The 19,360-nt window shown below is 41.2% G+C and overlaps 2 protein-coding genes and 2 non-coding genes across 8 annotated transcripts; all 4 read left to right on the plus strand.

Annotated features, from left to right (window-relative positions):
- The first annotated feature begins 4,621 nt into the window (after positions 1-4,621).
- prim1 (DNA primase subunit 1) lies at positions 4,622-8,836 on the plus strand. The gene is made up of 13 exons (XM_035158079.2): positions 4,622-5,010; positions 5,642-5,799; positions 5,917-6,023; positions 6,148-6,221; positions 6,323-6,459; positions 6,653-6,711; positions 6,854-6,963; positions 7,062-7,153; positions 7,267-7,399; positions 7,496-7,565; positions 7,645-7,745; positions 8,348-8,446; positions 8,533-8,836. The coding sequence occupies exons 1-13, from the start codon at positions 4,902-4,904 to the stop codon at positions 8,550-8,552; spliced, it is 1,269 nt and encodes a 422-aa protein (XP_035013970.1). The 5' UTR covers positions 4,622-4,901; the 3' UTR covers positions 8,553-8,836.
- A 1,377-nt stretch (positions 8,837-10,213) lies between these two features.
- Positions 10,214-18,599, plus strand: naca (nascent polypeptide associated complex subunit alpha). 5 transcript variants are annotated; one of them, XM_035158354.2, is made up of 9 exons: positions 10,214-10,303; positions 11,326-11,400; positions 13,105-13,833; positions 17,038-17,123; positions 17,394-17,471; positions 17,575-17,721; positions 17,921-18,049; positions 18,144-18,266; positions 18,477-18,599. In XM_035158354.2, exons 2-9 carry the CDS (start codon positions 11,331-11,333, stop codon positions 18,489-18,491), a joined length of 1,377 nt encoding a protein of 458 aa, XP_035014245.1. In that variant the 5' UTR covers positions 10,214-10,303; positions 11,326-11,330; the 3' UTR covers positions 18,492-18,599. The 5 variants fall into 5 exon arrangements, with proteins under 5 accessions (XP_035014245.1, XP_035014255.2, XP_035014256.1 ...); XM_035158355.2 differs by having other exon boundaries at positions 10,232-10,370; XM_035158365.1 differs by lacking the exon at positions 13,105-13,833 and having other exon boundaries at positions 10,218-10,303.
- Positions 17,233-17,304, plus strand: LOC118111706. The gene has a single exon (XR_004697124.1). It is a non-coding gene; the product is annotated as a small nucleolar RNA SNORD59 (small nucleolar RNA).
- Positions 18,333-18,407, plus strand: LOC118111707. The gene has a single exon (XR_004697125.1). It is a non-coding gene; the product is annotated as a small nucleolar RNA SNORD59 (small nucleolar RNA).
- Positions 18,600-19,360: the final 761 nt, after the last annotated feature.

Below are 19,360 nucleotides of genomic sequence, written 5' to 3' on the forward strand. Positions count from 1 at the left end.
AGAGCAGCAGTGAGTGAGGGAGGGAGAGACACTGCTGAAGTTTATAATGAGGCTCCAACCAATGAGAGGAGGAGGAAGAGGAGGAGGAGGAGGAGGGCAGAGCTGCAGGGCTGCAGGGCTGTGGCCAGGTTGTTATAAATATTAAAGTCCTGTTGAATCCCCTCCATGCACCACCTCAACTCAACCACCCTCACACCTCCACCACAAAACAAAGACGAGGACAGTCTTTTAAATATTTGGCTTCTTCATACTTTAATTGTTCAGTAATTCAGTTTAAATTAGTCAGAGATTTAGCATACAGTGTAAAGAATACTAAGTATGTGAAGGCTTTTAATTCACAAAATGGAATATAAACTCCCTGCAGACAGAAATACACACACACACCTTAAGATTTCATGATTTACATATTTACATGTACATGCTTTTTGTCACCATAAGGAAGACAAGTCCCCATAATGTGACACCATTTCTCTTTTTCATCCTCTGGTTTTATTACACAATCTTTTTTCATATTTATTATGTTTACATTGTCTCAACATGCTGTTCCTCAACACATACATTTTCATAAATATTATTTGCTAATCTAAACTCTTAATTAATTAATTTATCATCAAGTTTATTTCTGAAAAATGGCCATCACTATACCTCAGAGCCCAAAATGAGATTGTTAAAAACAATTTTGGGAAATGTCATGATTGACAGCTGAGACTGAGTGTGTGTGCAAGTATTCGCACACGCACACATGATCGCCATTGGCTCCAAATGTGCAAGATGGCAGCTTTTGTATCCGGGATATTACTTTGTTAGTTTGTGAATGCAGCACAGATCCACGTTTATCTATAAACGTGGACTATAAATGTCATTAAATGTCACAATCTCAAGTAGATTGTGGACAAAGCAATCTGCAACAAAACAAACAAATATATTCTTAAAGTGTTACACCACTTCTTTAAGTAAACACAATAAGAATGCAGCGAATCCTGTTCATGGAAAAATGCATGTGTCTTTGTCTCAAAGCCTAAATCAACTTTTATTTACAGTTGATACCGAAACACCCCAAAAAATATTTCAACAAACCAGGAGGAAAATCAGATTTGTAGATATTTGTTTGCATTGCTACTTTCCTTCTGCAGCCCTTTGTGTTAGTGAAAACCAGAAGTAATCAGGAAGTACCTGTAGTCTGACTCAATAGGTTTTGTCTTATCGTGATATCTTCTTTGTCGTGTCATAGTCGTTACTCAAATGATAAACTGACTGACAATGTCTGTGAAAAGGTCTGAGGCAGGAAGGTACACAGAAATCTATCAGAATTTATCTCTCACTCTTTCTATAATGTATATTTTGTGTGTTTATCCTTCATCCAAATGTCGTGTGAGGATGTAAATTATTTTGACATGAAACGTATGAGTGACTTCACATATGTTTCTACAACACATAGCATGTAGCGTGCGGGGGGCCAAGCGCTGCCTGCAAACCCCAAATACATGACAGATGGCTTCATCAATCTGAAGTGTAACAGGGATTTGGAGAGTGTCAGCCATTTGGGGAGCAAGTGGAGCGTGGCGTGTTGTGCCGAACGTAAATGGAAGCAACCGCTCATCTGTCTCTTTGATGCCATTAACGTAAAGCGTGAAACTCTGCACGGGCACGTGGACTGCACCTGCTGCCTGGTGCAGAGATAAACCAGGTAAAATGCTCCTTGCTTCACTGAAATTTCTACCTATGTGCTCTGCTCTATTGTCTCTACACACAAATACATTACACTTATAGATGCAGACACTTACACTCAGCTACTTCAACCTTTCACGCCCTCAAGCTCCCATTCTGCCTCTTGCTGTATCTTTAAGTCTGACTTTCAAAATACTGAGTTACAGACAGTTTATCAGAATGAATTCATCGATTCCCTTTCTCCACTGTGGAAAAATCCCTGTCTTTCATTTTGTTATAATAATTATACACGTAAATATGGTTCAGTGGTTAGTGCTGTTGCCTCCCAGCAAGAGGGTTACTGGTTGCATGTTCTCCTCTTGTCTATATGGGTTTGTTTGGGGGGGTGTACTTCAGCTTCCTCCCACAGTATCTCATTACTGCACCGACATAAGAATAGGATCAATATTTTCATGTCAATATAATCATGCAGTATGTCCCAAAATGTTGAGTTATTTCCCAAAAGATCATTTATACCAGAGATACTGAACAGTCATTCCTTATTATGAAACTACTAGAGTTTAATAAAGTTTCCATGATTTGGGCTTTTTGAATCAGCACCATCGAATACAGTCATTCAGCATTTGCTCATGTGTTCAGCTGAATGTGTTTTAGAGGTTTCCTACTGAACTCTGTGTCACCAGTGTTTTCCTGATGCGAAGAGACAGCAGTCTGAGATGGTTGCACACTGTGGTCATCTGAAGACGCAGGGAGATTTTTTTTTGGATTTCCTGAAACTATGACTCCTTGTGTACAGCTAACATGTTGACCTATAGTGCTGGCTAACATGCTCTGTGGGCACCTGACGATTGTCTGACCTAGATTTATCAAGCACTGGGTTGAAAGGTGCTTTTTCCCCCCTTGTTTCACTTTTACCTACTTTTACCCTTGTTTGTGTGTGTGTGTGTGTGTGTGTGTGTGTGTATATATCAACATATAGAGATGCTAGAGAAGAGACAGACAGAAAGGCAATAATCCCAAATCCAACTCTAATCATCTTCGAGAAAGGACCCAAAAAGGAAAAACCCATCACAACCCCAATGCCTTGAAGCTGAACAATTTGCATAATTCGAGTACGACGTGGTTGAGAGCTCTCGCATTATGTAGATCAGGGTACGAATAAAGAGTATTAACATAAACACAAGTGCAATCATGAGGTGGAAATGTATTGCTGTGCACAGTTACAGTCAGACCAATACCGGCCTGTTAATTGCTGTTGAACATGCCACAGTTTACTGATGCTGCATGCAAAGGAGAAATTGGCTCATTATCATACATTTAGTGCAAAGGTATTTCTTATGGTTATGCTAAAAACTGGGTGAAAGCAGCGGTGGAGGATAGTCCCCACTCTTAGCATCTACCTGTCTGACAGTTATAGAAAGGGTGATAAATACAATGATAATATAAGATAAATAAATGGAGAGTATAAGAGTGGTGGTGGCTTGGTTTGTCAGTTCTGTAAAAGGATATTGACACACTAATAAGGTTGTGGAAATTATAGAGAGAGGTTCCAACAATACAAGTCATGAGATGAGACATAATTGATAAGACTATAGAGCCAATCATATCGAGGCTATTGTGCAGTAAAACTGTGCAAAGGGAGTTTTTTCACATCAAAAGTACAATAACTGACGAGAGCTCTTAACGCTGCCCAGCTCTCAACCTTCAGTCTGAACAGCGCCACTTCAGGAAGATAGAGTTTCAGAGTGGCTGCATGAAAACATAGAAGTAAAGCCACATTATTACTGAGCAGAAGAGGGGCACACCGGCTTTTGTCTGGGACGCAAAGGAGTGCCCTTTTCAAATGTCAGAGCAGAGCTTGAACCGTGCACTTTGCATGTACCTGCACTAGTATCAGGCAGAAAGGGGGAGGTCATAAATTAGAAAAATTTTGACCAAAAGAAACAAAAGAAGGCGCTTGTGTTGACCTGTGTGGTTTCTCTCTAGACCCCTGTTCACTTATAATTACACTCATGATGCTGAATGTTAGTGGTCTTATTGTAACCTTGGAAAAAACTGTGAAGAAGAATTTCAGTAGCATTTATTTGCAATTTCCAGGCAAGTGGAGCTCAATGTACCAATCCTGACAATATTGTCATGGCAATGTACTGCCCTCTAAAGGTGGGGAACAGAAAGTGCAGTGGATAAAGAGCCATGAAACCTCAACACAATGAAAATAGAGGATAAGGTGGAGTAAGCGTCGAATACTTCTCTGTGGTATCTAAAAAGAGGATGTTGCAGTAAAATACTTCAAAATGTCAGGAACTCTACTTCTACTTTACAAGAATCTTGACATACATTTTATTTATAGGCGCCTTTCACATCACTCAAGGCCACCTTACCAGGCAGAGATAAAAACAGAAGGAAAAAAAACATTAAAAAAAATCTATAAAATTGACAGTGAATAAAACAATGTGTAGGTTGGCCCAATGGAAAACAATAAGACTGGATATACCAGTTTAAAAAGATGGATACGATAAGGGTAACATTGTAGTTTGTAAATCAATCTTTAATGGAGATTGAGAAAAAATGATCATCTGTGTCAATGCAGTGGTGATAGCAACATATTATATAATATATATATAATATATATACTGTATATATATATAAATGTAGGAAATTGAGCTAAAGTGAAAAATATTACACACACATTTTCCTCTTTTTATTATTTACCTTTTGCAACTTATTAATTCATTTCCATTTTAATAATTTACACAGTACAGTACAATATTGCATTTTTTATTTTTTTATTTCATTGTTTGATTAAAAGGGAATCTTGCACCAGAGTAAAAAACAAATGACTACATGTCCCAGGATCCTCTCATCTCCCGTCAATACGTCACTTCCGGCGCTCTGTTCGTCGCAGTACAAATATTACAGGTAAAGTGACAGCTGACGTCCTGTAAGCTCCTCATAGTGACATCACACCTCATCATCATACATCTAAAGCACATTTCATCTTAATTTCAGCTCACTCGTCATATTTTCTTTTTCAGTCTGATCAAATATCTTCTCCTTTAAAAGTCACTTCCTGGATTTTGGTGACGACATCGTCTGCTCCTCGCCTCATTGGTTGTGTCCGCTGCTTATGAGTTTTTTCCCGCGTTGTAAACCAACACACAGAAGCTGGGAGTCGCGGGAAAGTTTAACGCTGTTTTACACGTTTACCGGAGAAGCGTGATCACCACCGGGAGATGTCGTCCTCCGGTTATGACCCGGCCTGCCTGCCGGATCTCCTGCCGCTGTATTACCGCCGCCTCTTCCCCTTCTCTCAGTATCACCGCTGGCTCAACTATGGAGGAGGTGACTGTCAGGGATTAGACAGGACAGTAACATCCCGTTAGCCTGATGTTAGCTAACTAAACTATCTTTGATCTGTGACTTTGTGACACAGCTGTGGTTGGTTTGTTTTCCTGTTAAACATTGAAACACTCAGTTATCAGTTCATTAGGTACACCTAGCTAAAACTGATGCATTTTGTGGTGCTGTTGATATTTAATAACTTGGCCTGCTTCAGTATTTATGGTAAATCTGTCACAACATAAACTTAAACACGAACACACAGTTGTTCATCACAAACAGCTCATTGAAAGGAGATATTGCATTAGATGGTGTTCATTTTTAAGTAGGTGTTCTTAAACTGACAACTGAACGCATTTGTTGTTGTATTGTTAAGGACAGAAGATTGCCATTTATTATGAAGCTCGGAGAGTAACCATATCCTATGTCCAATACGTTTATATCAATAGAGTTGGCTAAGTAAAAGAAGCACCTGTCGATAGAATTCAATACAGATCAACATCACCACAAACTTTAAGTAATCTTGTAATTGAATCAACAACGAGTTTTAGCCAAGTGTGCCTAATAAACTGGTGACTGACTGTCTGGTTGGTGAGTCTGAGAGGTCAATATGTTGTTTCTTCTCGAACCTCAGTGCAGAAGAACTACTTTCACAACCGGGAGTTCTCCTTCACACTCAAAGATGACATCTACGTGCGCTACCAGTCATTCACCACGCAGAGCGAGCTGGAGAAGGAGATCCAGAAGATGAACCCGTACAAGATTGACATCGGAGCAATATACAGTCACAGGGTGAGATTGCTTGCTTGCTCCTATTAGATGCACTCCTACAGGACTCTGTCTCTGCAGGGGCCTTTGCTGTTTGTGCAGGAACATTTAAAGATAATTTTGTCTGTTTGTCGCCCACAGCCAAACCAACACAACACAGTGAAGTCAGGAGGCTTCCAGGCACTGGAGAAGGAGCTGGTGTTTGATATTGATATGACAGATTATGATGATGTCAGAAGCTGCTGCAGGTAAATGGATTATAAGGTTCATTTTAGCTGATGTTCAAATATGTCTTATTGTCCTAAATTGCCATCCATATCACATCACTTTGACTATTTATTCAGCATATTCTGACATAAACTCTAATTTTAGTGCTGCAGCCATTTGTTCCAAGTGCTGGACCCTGATGACCGTTGCTATTCTTATCCTGGATAGAGCTCTTCGAGGTTTGTTTGCCATTGATTTTGTGTCCAGCCATCTGCTCGTGTTATTTTATTTTAGGCAAAATTAACATAAAGCACTTACTTTGTTTTATGTGAAATTCCAGAGGACTTTGGTTTCCAGCACCTGTTGTGGGTTTATTCTGGCAGAAGAGGAGTGCATTGCTGGGTGTGTGATGAAGCTGCCAGGAAGCTCTCTGTAGCTGCACGCTCAGCTGTTGCAGAATACCTGAGCCTGGTGAAGGTAACAGTATTTCAGCCTCTAGTGAATAATGAGGACATCTCTCATGACATAGTTTAGACCCAGACAGCCACCAAAAGCACTTGCTTAGCTCTTCTAAGGATTCATTTACTGTTTAAGGCTGTGAGGAACACTGAACGACTTGTATGTGCAAACCAGTCAGTACATTATTGAGATGTGGTGTTCTGATTGACAGGGTGGTGACGAGACGGTGAAGAAAGTGGTGCTGACACATCCTCTTCATCCTCTTATCGAGTAAGAATCTGATTGTTTGAAGCTGTTACTGTTTGTGTTCTGTCTTAATGTTTGTGTGTAATTTCCCTGATCATCGTTAAGGTTGTCCTCTGTGTCGGATGTTGCTTCTTCAACTGTTTAAATGTCTGTTTCATCTCAACAGAGAGGCTTTGGCTGTGGTGGAGAAATACTTTCCCCAGTATGCACTGCAGGATCAGGAAATACTGAGCCGCAAGGAGTCTGTGGACAAAGTGCTGGCAATGGTGCCTGAAGATATCCTTTTCACAGTTTGATGTGTATTCACAAGAACGCGCACAGTGGAGTTGGTGGTTAAACAGCATTTTCTCTCTTGACCTTAACTCATCTCTTACATGTTAGAAAAGAATTGCAGCAGGATTTCCAAAATGAGAAGAAACCTGACAGTCGTTGGAAACTGATTAAGGATCAAGCCAGTAAGAAACAGGTTAGTAGTTTCCAATGTCCTACCCCAGGACATTTCACGTTTTTTACACATTGCAACAAAAGGCATTATGACCAAGACAGGGGCAGTGACACAGTCCCCATCTATTCCTCCAGGGCACCGCCAAGAAGGGTCAATACTTTGAGAAAGAAATCATGCTGCAGTATTGTTACCCACGGCTCGATGTCAATGTCAGTAAAGGTGTGAACCATTTGCTGAAGAGCCCCTTCAGTGTCCACCCCAAAACAGGTGAGTGCAGATCTAATGAGATCAAATCAAGCCTGCAATGGTGAATATGTTGCTGACTGAGTCTCACTGTGACTTTTCTCTTCTAACTCGGTTCAGGACGCATTTCTGTTCCCATGGACCTCAAAGAATTAGAAACGTTTGATCCTTTTGATGTGCCCACAATCAGGTGAGCCATAATTTAAATGCCCTTGTGCTCTGTTGTGTGGACTGTTTGAGTTGATGATGTGACTTCTCTTTTTTCCTAGTCTGATCTGTGAGGAGCTGGATAGGCCCAGAACAGGAGAAGAGGAGTCGGAGGACGTGAAGGAAAACGAGAAGGACTCAGCAGAGAGACGAAAGATCAGAGGTGAAATTCTGAAATCTGAACATTTGTCCTACTGCATCACAAACAGGAGCTTTACCTGTCAATCTTTCTCAAAGTTATGAGTAGGTATAAGTAGGCTGATCATCTGGTTTTTCCTGCATCAAAATTTGGAAAGTGTGGTACGTTAACCATAACTTGCTGAAACTAAATTTGTTTTGATATCAAAAATGTACTTAAAACATGCTGCTGATGCAGAGGCCCACATCTGCTATCACTTCCTATAATAAATACAACATTTTATTTACAGAGTTGCTAAGACACCTATCAAGAAACCTACTGGGTTACATTAACAATGTGAGAGAAAGAAAGACCTTTACGATTAGAAATTCTTGATTAGTCATATGTATGATCAGAGCCAGTCGGGTTTCATCAGCTAAAAGTACTGGGTTGTACATTGCTTTACATTACATATCATAGTGACCAATACTACTCACTCTGTTTATAGAAGTAAAAAAAATGGAATTAATAGACTTAATTTGTAAAAGTAAAGGGTAATTGTATCTTTAAAGTCCAAAACTTTACTTTCAGTATTTTGATTAAAGAGCATCTGAATATTTCAGTTCACTGATTCAGTTTCTTCACAGATTACAAAAGAACCAGTTTGGCAAAGTATGTGAAATACTTTGATCAGTTTCTGGATGGAATGGCTCGATCGTGGAAAGGAGAACTTCTCAAAAAGAGTGGTAGGTTTTAATTTTGGTAGATTAAATGATGAGAGGTTTTACCTACATGTTTCATCAGCTTTCTTTTCTCCTTGTTTTTCTTTTAGATCTTGAGAAAGAATTCTGAACTGGATCAACGATCATAAAGTCGAACAATTTCTGAGGTGGAACTGTTGTGGCTTCATGTTGTGGTGGAATATTCTCATATCTCAGAGGAACAGTCATTTTCTGTTTCAAATCTGTTTTATTATACTCCTATCAGATTCAGTAATGATACGTTTATAAATTAAACAGGAGTAAATCATCTTAATTTGGGATTTTCTTTATTATATAATGTTAATTTTGTATTTTCTACTTGTTGCTACTGTACAGTCATTTGTGAAAATAAATTTTGGTATCCCTACCCTTTCATATTTTTGTATTCTAATTACTTTTAATAAAATGTGTTTTATTGAATTCTATAATGTTTTACAAAAATATTAGTCCATATTCAGTCAAATATAGGATACGGACCCTCTTTTATCAGCTCTTCTAATAATGTATTTTTAAGGAACAGTTATAGAATCTCTTTTTGGATTGTATCAGTGCACCTACATGGTTCCAACCATCACTAGCATGTTAATCTTTATTTGAGGTTTTATGTGTTGTCAATACGAGCAATAGAACATTATATACTGTATTCCCCACCTGACAATGTATCTCTGCTTTTATTACAACATTGAACTCCTTCAGTAGTGCATTGTACATCGTACATCCAGGGTACAGTGCTTAAAGGTTTGAGGTCTTGTTTGTCAGCAGGATTACACAAAAACCACTCAACGGATTTCCACAGTACTAAGTAGAAGGATGGGACACAAGCCAAGAAAGAACCTTTAAATAATGACACAGATGTGGACGAAGGGTTGGATCCAGGAATTGTATTTACTGAGCTGCTGCCTTTCTTGCAAAAAGTGAACAAGACACTTTTATCAAGAGACCTACCTGGTTACCTTTTACAAGTGTAAGAAAAAACCTTCATGATAAGTTCTCAATAAACTGTATGATCACAGCTAATCAGAAAACATCTGCTATATCCTTATTTCTTTATAAAAATCTCTTGAATTCTCTGTGATGTGACTTCAGTTTTTTAAGAAATCTTCTTGTGTCAAAATGTCCAGTGCCAATCCACACATAAGAAAATCCAGAGGAGAGAAGGGAAGAAATCAGCTGCTTGTATAGAGAAAAGAGTCAAAACACACAATATAGATACATTAGACAAATGGCACCAATAATCTAATGATCCATGTCACCTCTTACAGTTGGGACTATTCATCAAAATAATGCGTTAAAGGAACTTTATTCTGAAATTTGCAATGTTTTAGATAACATATGCATAGTGACAAATGCTAATTACACAACATACTTTTCTTTAGCGTTGATTCCCCAGAGAACTATTCAGGCACATGTAGGGGACTGATATCCATGAGCCTAGTTTTACTAACCTAAGGTGTAAGGTGTATTTGACCATAATTAAAAGTTGGATATAATACATAAATTGCTACATTTATTGTAGTTGTTCCTGTATTATTAGTGATAATGTAATCAAAATAAACTATGACAGGTCCTGTATCTTCCATCCTTTGACTGTGCAAATCTAAGACTGTACTAGTACTTTTGAAGGGCCAGGGCAGTTGTGAATACAGCAGTAAAAAAAAACAAAAAACACAGTATTATTTCCAGAAGTCTCATTAATAAAAAACGACATTGAGGTAAAAGAACTACGTGCTGCCCCTTTAAATAACCCGGAAGTAGAAAGTCCGCCTGTAAAGCGGATATCACCGTGACGCGGGGGTCAGGAGTTCTCTCTCACAGCCATCTTGGATATAACGTCCAGAGTCGGTGAGTGTCTCTGCGGACAATCCAACATCATCCAGCCGTTTCTTGCGAATCCTCGCCTCCGTTAAAGGTGTCGTATGCTCGGTTAAAGTCCCGTCGTCAGGCCGGTTCAGCTATTGTTACTCAACCGGCCTCCCGTTCACCGATTTATCCGCCGTTGTGTCACCGATTACCGGCTCAAAATGGGGGAACATGGTGACTGCCAGTGTGTACGAGCCGCCTGTCAGGGCCGGCGAGGGATGAGGGGTTTAACCCGAGCGAGCTGGTGTCTTTCCCGGGAGTAAAAGTAGAGGGGAGAGCCGTTGGGAAACGGGTTAATTAGCAGGTTAGCCTCCTCCCCGGTGGAGTTTGAAGGAAGCAGTTAGCTTAGCTTCCATCCAGGGGAAAGTAACGCCACAGCTGATGCTCACAAGCTAAAGCGTGGGCTCAGTCCGGCTGTGACAACTGCTGCAGTCCGGTTCGTTAGCGACGTGTTAACTGAGAAATCCCCAAATTATTGAATCCATAACAAATCTCGAGTTAACATTATTTCTCTATATTCAACCTCGAAGTCGAACTGAGCTTTATAGGAATGCCATCTTGTCTTTTCACGAATACTTGAGAGTAGTAATAACTGTAATCTGTATTTGTTAAACAGGGTTTACATCATTTCCTCTTAATCTAGTTTACATTTGACTTTGGTTAAATGGAACAGTTTTAGGTGTAGACCTGGTCTGATTGTTACACTTTTTGCAAAGTTAGTTTTTATTTTGTAATTGTTCATACTAATACTTTATCAGTGCTGTAATGTTTAAACCATGATGCCCATGTGAAGACAAAGTGTTAACCCATAGTCACTGTTAGAGATGAGCTTACCTTCAAAGTAAATTAGGGATGCTCAAAATACTCACACACAATAAGTTGGCACTGAAGAGTTTTGGGTTTAAATCAATTAGATCAATTATCCAAATCTGATTAGCTTGAGTTTATTAAGTCTTGTGGGATTAAATTGTTTTTACTTTCTTTTTTTTTCTCTTCCTCAAAAGCAACCATGCCCGGTGAAGCCACAGAAACGGTCCCTGTCACCGAGCAGGAGATGCAGCAGCCACAAGTGGAGACTGGTTCGTATATTTTATCTTCACATGCCTGCAATAGTGTGTTTTTAAAGAAAGGGGTCCTTGAACTCTCCGAACCTGTGAAGTGGTCAACAAACTGTGGAGGAATCCATATTGGATGGCTGGGCGGTTATTTGGTTAAAGAAGTTGACTCAGCTGCCGGGACACTTGAGTTGACGTAACAGGTGACGGTTATTTTGACCGTCACCAGCCATGTGTTCAGACATTAGTAACGGTAGTTTGCTCGCTAAGCAATCTGCAGTGGGGACGTTGCTTCACTGGCCCTGAAGAGTTATCCAGGACCCCTCTCTTTATTTATACAAACTCACAAAGGAGTGTGGTGACTTGCACTGACAACTGGACACGATGCATGATGTTTGTTGTGGGTTTCCCTGTGAAAAGTGAATGACTTTAACCCAGTTTGTGTATAACAGATGTTGCCTTGTTGGGGGATGGTGCCGATTATTCTGTGTTGTGTGTGTGTGTGTGTGTGTGTGTGTGTGTGTATATTTCGTATTGTAAAATGTGTGTCAATAGTTTCTCTAACATCAATCTTAACAACTTACTTTATTTCTTATTCATTTAAATGCAAATCACATTGTGTGTATATATAGTTAAATTCCGGGTTGACTTGTTAGTTGAAGGCTTTTATCCTGGATTTAATTTGAGTAGTTTTGTTTCGGGCAGGATGTTGGAGCAGAACTTCAATTTTTGCTTTAACAGTGAATCATCATTTTAGAATAATTCCATATAGCTTAAAAATCTTACTCATCACCTTTCACCAATATGCACTCAGGGTTTTCATGGTCTGTAAGTGGGTGGAGGTTCTTACACAGGGGTGTGACGAAGACTTCTATACTAACTGATCAGTTGCAGCTGGTAACTGAGATGCCTTGCCTAGTTATTTAGGATGTTTAGTCATTCATATACTAACTATTCAGTATTACTCCACATGGTTGCCAGGGAGCGGTGCAGTAATTCATCCTGAGCTGTAAAAGTAATTAAGAGGTCAAATAAATGCAAGTCCAGTATTCACAAGGGTCTTTTCATATCTGCACTTTTTTGTCCAGATTAATCAGATTCTGGTTTGTTTGTTCTTTTTTTTTTTCTCCTTGGGGTGATTTGTTGAGGCAGGTTTAAATGAAGTAAAAACACATGGGTCTTCAGCAAAACTATTTTAGAGCACTGTAGCCATGTGTTTTGCATTTTAGAATGCTGCAGAGCGAGCAAACTCTAGCAGCTTATGTAGTAATAAGGGACAAGGTACTTCACGTGGTTTTTATTGATTTTGGTTAAGTTGTATTCGTTGTGTGCAGTAAAGAAACTAAACCAGGGGGGAAAAGGCTAAAGTTTACAACTCGAAGAACAAACAAACTAGAAAATCTAAAACAGATCATCTTGGACTATAAATGGATTTATGGTTTATTTTTAATGCACCTGGCTGCTGTTTGGATTAAAGGTCTTAAAACACTTCTCTCACATTCGGACACTGCATGAATGGTCACTTTTTCCTTCTTTGAGTGCACCAACACCCCCTCTGTTTCTAAACGGGCAAATCAAGAGCCAGTTCCACATCACTGAACTTCCTTACACGTGTGGAGCACCGTTTCTTTTTCATTAGTATATTTATTAAGCTCTTACAATCTGCAATTTGAGCTCCTCAACTCTGATTTTCCTTCCCCATTACTGCCGCTGCTCTTCCCTCATCAGCTGCAGGAGTACTGACTACTACTTCTCCTGAGATGGCTGTTCCCACAGTGAACAAAGAATTGCCACTGGAGAATCCTCCAGAACCCCCTGCTCATGCCCAAGAGATAAGCCCCCCAGAAACTAGCATTGATTCTCAAATTGATCCACCAAATGGTGTTGCCGCAACTCAAGAAATGGCTGAACAAACAGAAAAGAGTGGGCTGGAAGCATCACCGGTTTCACAGCAAGTAACAGCTGCTGACTCAGCAGAGGCTTCCGCTGGTCTGCCAGTTCCTGAAGAGTCCGTGCCTTCACCCGAAGCTCCACCTGAAGAGGTAAAAAGTCAGGAATCTGTGGTTGCTGCTGAAGAATTGGTTGGCGAAGAGGCTAAGCAGATTCCTGTTGAAGCAAATCCCTCTGGAGAAGAGACGGAAACAGTGGCAGAAGAAATGCCAGATGATCCTGAACCATCTCCTCCTAAACCTTCTGCTCCTGAACCATCTGCTCCCGAACCATCTGCTCCTGAAGATGTCAGTTTAAACGGCGAAGATGCAAAAATTGAAGTAGAGAGTCCAAGAAACCTTTCTCTGAATGCAACTCAAGCCGTATTGCCTGGTGATGTGAACATTGACGTGGCCACTCAAAAGGAAAATCTCGACAAAGAACCCGTTATACTTCTTCCCAAGGCCATTCAGTCTAAGGGGACCTCCAAATGTGAAGGCCCACCTATTTCCACTCGCCACCTGTCAGGTTGGTTTTAGCAGCGTCCCCCCCCCCCCCCCCAACCTTTTTGAATTGTATTTCTGGAACGCTCCATCTTATTCAGGTTCAGCATATTTTTCACTATTAGTAACATAACATGTTTTCCACGCAACAAAATTGGAGTGACAATTTTGAGTGTGGGAAAGTTGGCTAAATTAAGGTAATTCTGCAGCCAAGGTTGCAGTGATTTTTGTCAGTGTGGGTCATGACTCTTTCAGCGTTAAATCTTGTTTTCGTCTGCAAGTCTTTCACTGTAATCATCTGTAAAAGGGTAATTCTTTCTATAACCGGTTTTCATACATTGCGCCCCCCATCAGTTGCAACTGTTTTGTCATTAAAATGGAAATAAAATGAAAAATATATACGACATTTTTAAAGACAAAATAAATTATTGAATCACTAGGCCAGTTGCACTATGCCTTATGTAGCGGAGTCCCTTGTTGTAATATGGAGATGTTGACATTTTATGTGCATCTTTCTTTTTATCCTAAGTGCATCCTGACTAAATGTAGAATGTGGTTTTCTGTGTGGAGGTTGGCAGTGTGTATTGTGCATTGTGAGTGGCAGTTTGTATCAAACTTTGAAACAAGGCAGGTCCTTTTCCTAACCCTAAAAATATGGTTGCATCTTGGTTTGTTAACTGGCATGAGTAAGACTTAAACAATCCCGTTAAAAAAATTTAAAGAATCTTTTTCTATTCAGCTACACCTCCTGCCCCTGCTTCTTCCAAGCAACCTCAGGCAGCTTCTGGCCCTGCTAAGCCCAAAGGCAAAGATGCCAAGGGTACTCAGGGTTCCTCTGCCCCAAAGGCTGTCCCTGGCAGAAGAAAACGCTCTTCTATGTCTGCCTCTTCCTCTTCTCCCACATCACCAAAATCAACTCCCTCCTCTACCCCCCTGTCACCTGTGACCTCTCCCCTAGCCGCCTCACCTGCTAGTTCCACTGCTTATCATGCTAACCGCTCCACTCCAAAAGTTGTCAAGGCTGGCAAGCAAGGAAAACCTAAGAAAGTAGAGGCATTTGTGCCTGCCTCTGAGGAGTGCAAGGTTACAGCAGCAGAGGCTCCATTAGCTGAAGCTAAACATGCCCCAGTTGAGACAAAGAAACCCTCACCTGCTGCTGCAAAGCCTGCAGCGGCACCTGCTGCTTTTAAAGTTACTTCAAAGCCTGCTGTAGCTGCACCAGTTTCCTTTTCAGAAACTCTTCCCTCAAGCCCTCCCAAACCATTTGAAGTTAAAGTAGCCTCATCAAAAACTGTTACTGCAGCCGCTGATGATGAACTGCCTCCACTTATCCCATCTGAAAAGTCAATTCAAATGCCTGTAATTGTACCCCTTGTTGAGAAACCTGCTCCTGTTGAGGCCAAACCTGCCCCCATTGAGGCTGTTGAGGCCAAACCTGCCCCCATTGAGGCTGTTAAGGCCAAACCTGCCCCCATTGAGGCTGTCGAGGCCAAACCTGCCCCGTTGAGGCTGCTAAGCCAGCTGTCGAGGCCAAACCTGCCCCCGTTGAGGCTGCTAAGCCAGCTGTCGAGGCCAAACCTGCCCCCGTTGAGGCTGCTAAGCCAGCTGTCGAGGCCAAACCTGCCCCAGTTGAGACTGCTAAGCCAGTTGTCGAGGCCAAACATGCCCCAGTTGAGGCTGTGAAGGCCAAACATGCCCCAGTTGAGGCTGTCAAGGCCAAACATGCCCCAGTTGAGGCTGCTAAGCCAGCTGTCGAGGCCAAACTTGCCCCAGTTGAGGCTGCTAAGCCAGCTGTCGAGGCCAAACTTGCCCCAGTTGAGGCTGCTAAGCCAGCTGTCGAGGCCAAACATGCCCCAGTTGAGGCTGCTAAGCCAGCTGTCGAGGCCAAACATGCCCCAGTTGAGGCTGTCGAGGCCAAACTTGCCCCAGTTGAGGCTGCTAAGCCAGCTGTCGAGGCCAAACATGCCCCCGTTGAGGCTGCTAAGCCAGTTGTCAAGGCCAAACATGCCCCGTTGAGGCTGCTAAGCCAGCTGTCGAGGCCAAACCTGCCCCAGTTGAGGCTGCTAAGCCAGCTGTCGAGGCCAAACCTGCCCCGGTTGAGGCTGCTAAGCCAGCTTTCAAGGTCAAATCTTCCCCCGTTGAGGTGGCTAAGCCAGCTGTTGAGGCCAAACCTGCCCCCGTTGATGTTAAGCCAGCTGTCGAGGCCAAACCTGCCCCCGTTGAGGTTGCTAAGCCGGCTGCCGAGGCCAAACCTATTACTGACGAGGTTCCTAAACAAGTCAAGGAAATTAAAGCTGCACCTGCTGAGATTTCAAAACCAGATGTCAAGTCTGCACCTGTTGAGGTTGTCAAGCCAGTTGCAGAACCTAAACCCACTGCCGCTGACGTTTCCAAGCTGCCTCCTGTTAAGGATGCTAAACTAGTAACTGAGGTGAAATTGGTTGAGGTCAAGGCTGCACCTGAAGAGGTTGCTAAGCCTGCTAAGCCCGCGGCTGAAACTTCATCCACTCCCTTAAAACCAGCTCAAGCTGAGCCTGCTGTTCCTGCCCCCGCTCCTCGTAAACTCACATTTGCAGAGGCACTTGCAAAACCTGTCCCTGTTAAACCTGAGGTTGAGGAAATACATACCCTTTCTGAACCCATCTCATCACCCAAACCTGCCCCCACACCTGCTAAAACACCAGCTAAAACACCAGCTAAAACACCAGCCAAGTTGGAGCCTGAGATCAAGGATGACAAGGGTATTTTCTTTTTCCTCTCTTTCTGTGCATCTATTTTTCCAACTGTCACTGCCACCTGGCATCTGCTGCACTACTTAGATATGTCATTCTCCAAGGTCATGACAAAAAAAAGGGTTAGGAAGTTTTTTTACGCTTAAAAAACAATGAGGTGCTACACAGCTGTCATAATGGATGCTCCTTGTTTTGGAGACAAATAATTTATGTTGTATAGTGTTTTTTGCCCTTTTATTTTTGATCATACGATGTCAGTTAGTTGGTTAAAATGTCTTGATGGTCTGGTTAATATGGTTTTAAAATGAAGGGGAATTGTTCTCAATACACAGAGTGCACAGTTGATTTTGAATTTGAGTCAGCATTAAGTTTTGGCAATACAAATGTGTTGCTATATTTTCCAGGAATGATTGCAGCTTATTTGCAGGAAATATCAGGTCTGCAACCATGTTAAAGGCACCATGTTGTGACTTATAGTCTCCTGTTGGTTTCTGTAGGATCTGGCACTGAGTCAGACAGCGATGACTCAGTCCCCGATCTGGAGGAACAGGACTCTGCACAGACACAGACACAGCAGGCTCAGGTAAGTTTTCATTCTGCTTTCTAATATTTTGCTGCCTTGAATCCAAACATACCAGACAACAGCATCCACTCAAGTTAAACCTTTAATGTAGATGTTGTGGGTTTCTGACTCTTCTGTGATTATTAATACAGTGACTTTCGTTCTTCTGAGTATACTGAAGCCAACCTCTGTCCTGAGAAGAGAAAAAAATGTTTATATGAGTGACAAGCATACAAATTATTAGTTTATTTACTTGTTGACATTAAATGTGGATGAATGTTTTCTTTAAAGCTTGCAGCAGCTGCTGAGATCGACGAGGAACCTGTCAGCAAAGCCAAACAGAGCCGCAGTGAAAAGAAGGCACGAAAGGTACTGGTCCTATCTTTTTTTATTTAAGGCAACAATGTTTTTCTTGATTACTTTGTAACATTCAAATTGGACACATTTTAAATATTATTTATATTTCTTCCAGGCAATGTCGAAGCTTGGTCTCAGGCAGGTAACAGGGGTCACCAGGGTCACAATTCGCAAATCAAAGAACATCTTGTTTGTCATCACCAAACCAGACGTCTACAAGAGCCCTGCATCAGACACATACATCGTCTTCGGTGAAGCTAAGGTATGAAGCCGAAATGACACAATCAACGTCTCTGTTTGTCCCTTCCTATGGTGTCAAATGTACTTACTGTTTTGACTCGTTTAACTTTTTATAAGCGCAGAAAAGACTCTGAGCATTTCAGTCAAGGTGTGAGTGCAGAACCTCAGCTAAAATGTTACTGTCATGTATTGATGTCTCATTTTGCTCTCTCTCGCTACAGATTGAAGATCTTTCCCAGCAAGCCCAGCTGGCTGCCGCAGAAAAATTCAAGGTACAGGGAGAAACTGTATCAAACATCCAAGAAAACACACAGACGCCAACAGTACAGGAGGAAAGCGAAGAAGAGGAGGTTAGAAGCAGTTTTATTCAAGTAACACAATTGAATATGAATTATTTAATGATATGAGGAGTTAAACATTTTTCTGTTCTATTTTTTTTCACAGGTTGATGAGACCGGAGTTGAGGTTAAAGACATTGAACTCGTCATGTCGCAAGCCAACGTGTCGCGGGCGAAGGCTGTACGGGCCCTGAAAAACAACAATAACGACATTGTCAATGCTATTATGGTAAGACTTAAACAAATTTTTCTAGTGTCTGTTTGGAATCATTATACTCATCAAGCCATCTTAAACTCTTCAGTGATGATTGAAACAGTGACTTTCGTTCTTCTGAGTTTCACTGAAGCTAACCTTTCTGTCCTGAGAAGAGAGAAACTCTACTAACTGGGAAAAAAATCTTAAACATTTGCTAACAAACTTTTCTTGTTCCCTCTGCAGGAGTTGACGATGTAATGGGACCCTGTCAACGAGGAGTTGGAGAAATGTTGCTGATTTAATCTAAGCTCGTTTATACAATTTATACCCAAGATGGAAATAAAGTTGTGGCTTGATAAAATGAAACTTTTGTGTTTGCTTTTCATTGGTAAATGGGGGTGGGGGGTGGCTTATTGCTGTGGATTATAAGCCTGGTCAAGCAAAGGATGGAGCAGGTGAATTTATACAGGGGACGACCGGAAATATTAATTTCTTATATTTTCTAAACCTACACATTCCTTATTTAGAGGTAACAGAGACCTCAGCTTTTTTAGGTTCAGGACATTAAGCTAATTCCTTCACTACTTTTCACCTTCCCTTTTGTAGTTTTCTAAAGAGAGGAAACATGGAGGTGTATGACGTGCACCAAATTGCCCCCACCCGGGCGCTCTCCACTTTGAGCTAAACTTGATCATTAACAGGCTTGTAGGGCAAAGGTGAATAGACATGTCTTTATCCAGAGTTGATCAGTTTAGTAAAATATCAATTATATACTTGTTGAACCCAATAGACTGCTGTTAGCCCAATCAGCTTGCAACACCTCGATGTTCAGAATGTGTTGATTGATGCAGGTTAACAATGTAGTACCAATACAATCAACAGATTGTAATGCTCTTAAGATGATAAATAAGATATGGGTAGGGTTACGGTTAAAATGACTAACGTAAAATTGGCTCATAAAAGTTCTTATAATGACATGAGTAACGACACACCCATCCTATAGTCACACAGTTGATCTTAAATAGACTCAGAGCACCTCCTCCACTCAAATGTTTTGACTGTTATGGCTGCACCCATCTTCTACCCCGCCACACCCCAGAAGACCTGTCCTCTGGAGATGGTACAGT

The sequence above is a fragment of the Hippoglossus stenolepis genome, chromosome 6 (assembly GCF_022539355.2).
Source record: "Hippoglossus stenolepis isolate QCI-W04-F060 chromosome 6, HSTE1.2, whole genome shotgun sequence".
NCBI lineage: Eukaryota > Metazoa > Chordata > Actinopteri > Pleuronectiformes > Pleuronectidae > Hippoglossus > Hippoglossus stenolepis.